This window comes from Stegastes partitus, unplaced genomic scaffold, assembly GCF_000690725.1.
Source record: "Stegastes partitus isolate 25-593 unplaced genomic scaffold, Stegastes_partitus-1.0.2 Scaffold2018, whole genome shotgun sequence".
Taxonomy (NCBI): domain Eukaryota; kingdom Metazoa; phylum Chordata; class Actinopteri; family Pomacentridae; genus Stegastes; species Stegastes partitus.
In genome coordinates, this window is record NW_007579749.1 from 69,275 (window position 1) to 74,826 (window position 5,552).

At 38.8% G+C, this 5,552-nt stretch overlaps 1 protein-coding gene and 1 long non-coding RNA gene across 2 annotated transcripts in view; one reads left to right on the plus strand and one right to left on the minus strand.

Moving 5' to 3' along the window:
- The window catches only part of ipmkb (inositol polyphosphate multikinase b), a 37,550-nt gene that overhangs the window by 17,474 nt on the left and 14,524 nt on the right, over positions 1-5,552 (plus strand). Inside the window, exon 4 of the mRNA XM_008303494.1 lies at positions 3,707-3,879. Coding sequence (XP_008301716.1) covers positions 3,707-3,879 — 173 coding nt within the window. The remainder of the gene's footprint in view (positions 1-3,706; positions 3,880-5,552) is intronic.
- The window catches only part of LOC103373580 (uncharacterized), a 23,063-nt gene continuing 19,529 nt past the window's right edge, over positions 2,019-5,552 (minus strand). Inside the window, exon 3 of the long non-coding RNA XR_521077.1 lies at positions 2,019-2,031. This is a non-coding gene — a long non-coding RNA (uncharacterized LOC103373580). The remainder of the gene's footprint in view (positions 2,032-5,552) is intronic.

The window sequence follows — 5,552 nt, forward strand, 5'->3', positions numbered from 1 at the left end:
GGTTCAAAAGCAATGTCTGATTTTCATTGCTTAATTTTCATTGAATTTTTATTTATTATTACTTTTGTCAGATTCAAGTTATTTCTGTGACCATTGTGGGTTTTTCTTCCATTAACTGAGGGGTACCAACAATTTTGCCCACGGGTGTAGTTTGCCATCAAAGTTCTCATGTTTTTTTTTCTTTTTAGGTGATTCAGGCAACTCCTGAGAGGACCATGAAACTAAACCTGACCAAAAAAAAGTCAGGAGGATTATTAATATCTCCAAGTTCTTTGTTGTACAATATTACAGGGGAGCCCTTATAGCTCACCTGGTTGAGCAGGTGACCCATAAACAGGGGCTGTAATTCCCTAATGCGGTCGTGAGTTCGACTCCCACTCACAACAGTTAGGGGCTGCAAGGTGGCTCGGTGGTTAGCACTGTTGCCTTGCAGCTGGAAGGTCTCCGGTTCGTGTCCCGGTGAGGACACCCGGGATCCTTCTGTGTGGAGTTTGCATGTTCTCCCCGTGCATCGTGGGTTCTCTCTGGGTTCTTCCTCCCACAAGTCCAAAAACATGTTGAGGTTGATTGGCGATTCTAAATTGTTCGTAGGTGTGAATGCGAGTGTGCTTGGTTGTCTGTCTCTAAGTGTTGTGTGACAGACTGTCCAGGATGTCCCCTGCCTTCGCCCTAAGTCGGCTGGGATAGAGTCCAGCCCCCTACAAACCTAGTGAGGATTAAGTGGTGTATAGATAATGGAAGGATGGATGGACAACATTACAAAGTTTTCTGAATAATTCAATGTGGTACAAGTCAAAATTGTAGTTTAAACGAGATGACCTTTTAGTCAAGGCCACGTAGTAATTCGTCTGACTCACTGAATGTAGATTTTGAGTGTAATCCGTATAGCCCTGCCCTTTTGACTATGTGCAGCTTTCTTGCTCTTTCCACTATGTGCATGCTGCTGTTTTCAGAACCCACTTTGCTGGAATCGGAAACAACAACCTCAAAGCAGCAGTCTGCGTGCCAAAAGTTTTTGTCAAGAGTTTGACTCGTGCAATAAGACAGGCTTCCATTTTAATACAGTGCTCACCTACTTGCATGCAAATATTCAACCAAAGCAAATCTCATTACTTTAAAGGGGCATCACTGTTGCATTCTGGGCTTAGCACTGCCCAGGGCAATTATGATTGGTTTAAACAAATGCAAACAAGCCAGAGTTTTTTTTTTTTTTTTTCGTCCATCATAACAGAATAATAATGAGGTGCAGCCTGAACATTCAGCAGAGCAAATACAGCACTCTACAGAGAGGCATGGCTAAATGAGACAACATAGCAACATACCATGTACTCAAACAACCTTTTAGTCAAGGCCACATAACAAAGTACTCATTTATATACACACAAAAGAATTCAATCAAAACAATATGCTAGGCTTTCATCAAAAGTCCTCAAAAATGTTCAGTACATAAAATGCGGCATACAAGTACTGTACAGTTTGTCCTCTTAACATGCAATTGCTCTTAATTGCTAATTGTCTTAGAGTGACATTAAAGTTCTGCACTGTGGCTACTGCCAAGGTAGTGTAATCAGTGTCAGCAGGTCATAAGAATGGCTATATTAGCAGAAGCTGTTCAGTGACGATGCAAAACTAACATTGTAGGCATAATTCACTGCTGAATATACAGCCAGACAGGTTACACACCTCTGAAGTAGATGATGTGTATGGTATGTGTCTGTGTTTTCTAGGTGTATGCAGAGGACTGCTGTGATCCTTGTCTTCTAGACCTCCAGAACTATCTGCCCAAATATTACGGGACCTGGTCTTCTCCTGACAGCGCTAATGGTAAGGGACTGAGCTGTACTGAACCATCTCTCTCTTACTCAGATCACCCTGGTGATACAGACTCGTTTCAGCAAAGGACCAAGCTGGTGCTGACTTGACAGTTATGAATGTTGCTCATATGATAAACTGGTAATTACAGTTTGAGCCATGTCAGAGTTTGTGGCCAAGTTAAGTTATAAAAAGTAAAATATAAAAATCTGGATTTTTCTACATAAATACAGCAAACTTGATAAGGATCCCTTAGGTCTTTTTTTTGTTGTTATTTAGTTTTATTACAATTTTAATGACCAATGTACATACTGCCACTTCCCTCTGTAGTGTCCACACTGTTTATATATAACCTTTACTGAAACACAGTACACAGCAGAAGTGAGTACACCCCATGTACATTATCAAATAGATGTCAAATGATGTCAAAATTGTGTCACCTTTGAGTTATGGCTTTATTCTTAAGTTAAATAGGGTATTTATGTTCATCTAAGTTTGTGTTTACTTTATTAAAAGACAGTGCCCCAGTAGGAACTTTATGCAACATGGGTTAGTACATTACTGAGATTCTAATCTTTTATTTTGCCAATTTTTTAGATGTCTACCTTTATTTTAGGGTGACAGATGCAATCCTTATCTGCATTAAGTTTACCTGTGTTGTGCAGATTTCTGGAGAGATGTTCTTCCATTCTTCTGAAACTTTTTTTTCCCCAGCTGCTCCTTGCTGGAAAAGTTGTGTGGCTCTACCTTTCTCTTTACAATATCCTAAAGGGGTTCTATTGGATTTATGTCAGACATCATACTAATCCAGGTCATGGTTTTAACCATATTTATCTTTAGAAACTCTTGTGTCGCTTTGGAAATGCTTTGGATAGTTATTCTTACTCTTCATCGGAGTCATTCATCGTGTCAGCCCATATTTTGGTCCTTCCACAGGAATTATACTGTCATCTATTCTATACTTAATCTTAATAATCTGATATTGACTAATGTATCATGTTATCAGGACATTGGTCTAGCTCTCCTGGTGACCTTTCTGACCTTGTGCATGCTTGGATAGGTTCAAGGGTTAAGGTTATTTTATTCATACCCGTGGGTAGATTTGTTTTGCAGAAAACAAATGGTAGCATTTGGCATTCCTTAACAAAATACACACTGAACCTGACAGGCAGGTACTTGATTGAGTGACAAGAAAAAAAAGACAAAAAAGACAGGAGACAAAAACGTGCTCAGTTATTTGCCATTCATCAATATAACAGCAAGGAAGTAAAAAGATAAGATAAGATAAATAAAATCAAGATAAATGAAAATAAAACACAATAAAAAAAAAACTTTGGGAAATAAAAATAATCTCTTGGATCAAAATCAGGATATGAACATAACATTTTTTTTTGAAGTCACAATGGTAGATAGAGCTAAGAAATAAAATAAGTACAATAAAATAAAATAAAGCGCAAATGTCACTACTTCTTATTGAGCTCAGTGACAGCAACAGGAACAAAGCTGATTTTATAATGCTTTGTCCTGCACCTTGGGTCTAAAAACCACCGTCCAGAGGGAAGAAGCTGAAATTCACCTCGTAGAGGATGGGAGTCATCGCTAAGGATTGATATAGGATAGGTGCAGCCTCCTAGAACTCTCAAGGGGACGAGTATGTAAAAGCTGCTCGTTTGTTCAGTTTCAACTATAAAATCCAAATACTATGAAATACTTTAACTTCTCCTGAATAAGCCTTTTAAATATTAAGTGATATTTACTGTATATGAAGGATTCTTGCAGATTCATTTTATCTGAAACAATGTAATTTCAAATAATAAGAATTAGATGAAGTGAATGAACTAGCATTAATTCCACACCTGATTTTATCACACATGCATCTGTGCTGCTGACCCAGACCTGTACCTAAAGCTGGAGGATGTGACTCGGCGCTTCATCAAGCCGTGCATCATGGATGTGAAGCTGGGCCAGAGGAGCTACGATCCGTTTGCATCACAGGAGAAACGAGAACAGCAGATCAGAAAATACCCACTGATGGAGGAGATAGGCTTCCTTGTTCTCGGCATGAGGGTGAGTTTGACCTGTTGTGCTTCTATGGAATGTCTTCAGCGCATTCACTTTAGAGTTTGGAGTGGGTATAGTACTTTTCAGTTCTTTTGGTTTTGTTTGTTTTTGTTTATTTTTTAACCTAAACCAGTTGCATTCGATTAGACACAAACATGTCAATTGAACCAAACGTTTCGCCTGGTTGGTAGTTTGAATATTTCCTTGTGTTGCATGAATAATTTAAATACTCCTGTACACCGATCAGTCCGACGTTAAAACCACTGACACTATCTCATTTCATTCCAATGTCAGCTGTCAGTGGGTGATATATATTCGGCAGCACATGAGCAGTCAGTACTTGAAACTGACGTGTTGCAAGCAGGAAAAATGGGCATTGTGACAGTCTGAACGACTCTGACAAGGGCTAAATTGTGATGGCTAGTCAACTGGGTCAGAGCATTTCCAAAAGAGCAAGTCTTGCGGGATTTTTCTGGAATGCAGTTGTCATTCCTTGGGCCATTATTTGTAGGTTCTACAACCTACGAATACTGCTCAAAGGAAGGACATCCAATGAACCAGATAGAGTCATCGGCACTGTGGTCTGATACCACAAAAGAGCTACTGTCAGTCAAACTGCAGAAAAACTCAATGCTGCTATGATATTAAGGAGTCAAAACACTCAGTGCATCCATCACATTGAGTGAACTTCAGCCTCAGTAATTGTTTTTGGATAATACAACTACAGTCGTAAGTATTTTTACATACTGTCACATTATAATTTCTTCTTTTGAGCTTGGTGATCTCAGATCATTTAACTGCACTGAAGCTACTCAGCTGTTGTTCACTGACAAAATACACCAGGCAGCTCCACCCACTGAATTGCTCCATTAGTAAATCATTGCCAGTTGCTAGCAACTGGAAATTTACAGAAAGGCACAAGATGTTCTGCGATTTTTCAAGCCTTGAACTGGCTTTTCATTTGTTATAGCTAAAACTGTGATAATTCTTCTGGTAGACGAGCAGTCAGACGATAAGAACTGATGGAGACTGAGATGTAATGACGGACACTTGGACCCTGGGGCATCAGTCAGACAGCTATTGCTATCGCAGGCATTGTGACAGTCTGTCTTTAAAAGAAGAACTCTGACCTTGTTGTTACTATTACAAAAAGTTCACAGACCTTTCATGTTCCACATATGTTTCAGTCACTCAGTAACTCTGTCTCCTGTTAGGAAGCCAGGAAGTGTCGATGTAATAGATACTGTCTGATAATGTAAAATGTAAACAAAAGTGAAAGCACAGAGAAACTCAGTATGTTGCATAACATGCTGTACCTTAGTTAACCTCTGTTGTGAAAAGTAGTGTGCTTCTTTACAAAATACTAAATTAAATCATTATTACCTGGTTCCTGCCTCTGTTGGTTACATCAGCTAAAAAAATTTCTAGATGAAAATATGATGTCATAAGACTGGCTTACCATCTGTGGGATTGAGTGCTGTTCACTCAACAATGTAATGAAAGCCAGCATTTGACTTCATTAAAATGCTAATGTAAACTAAAAAATGTAAATGTAAATGTAACACTGTGTTTTCCCAATACAGTTGAACCCAGAAGTTTACATACACTGTATAAAAAGACATAACCTTTTTTTTCACTGTCAGACATTAAATGTGACTAAACTTTTCCTGTTTTAGGTC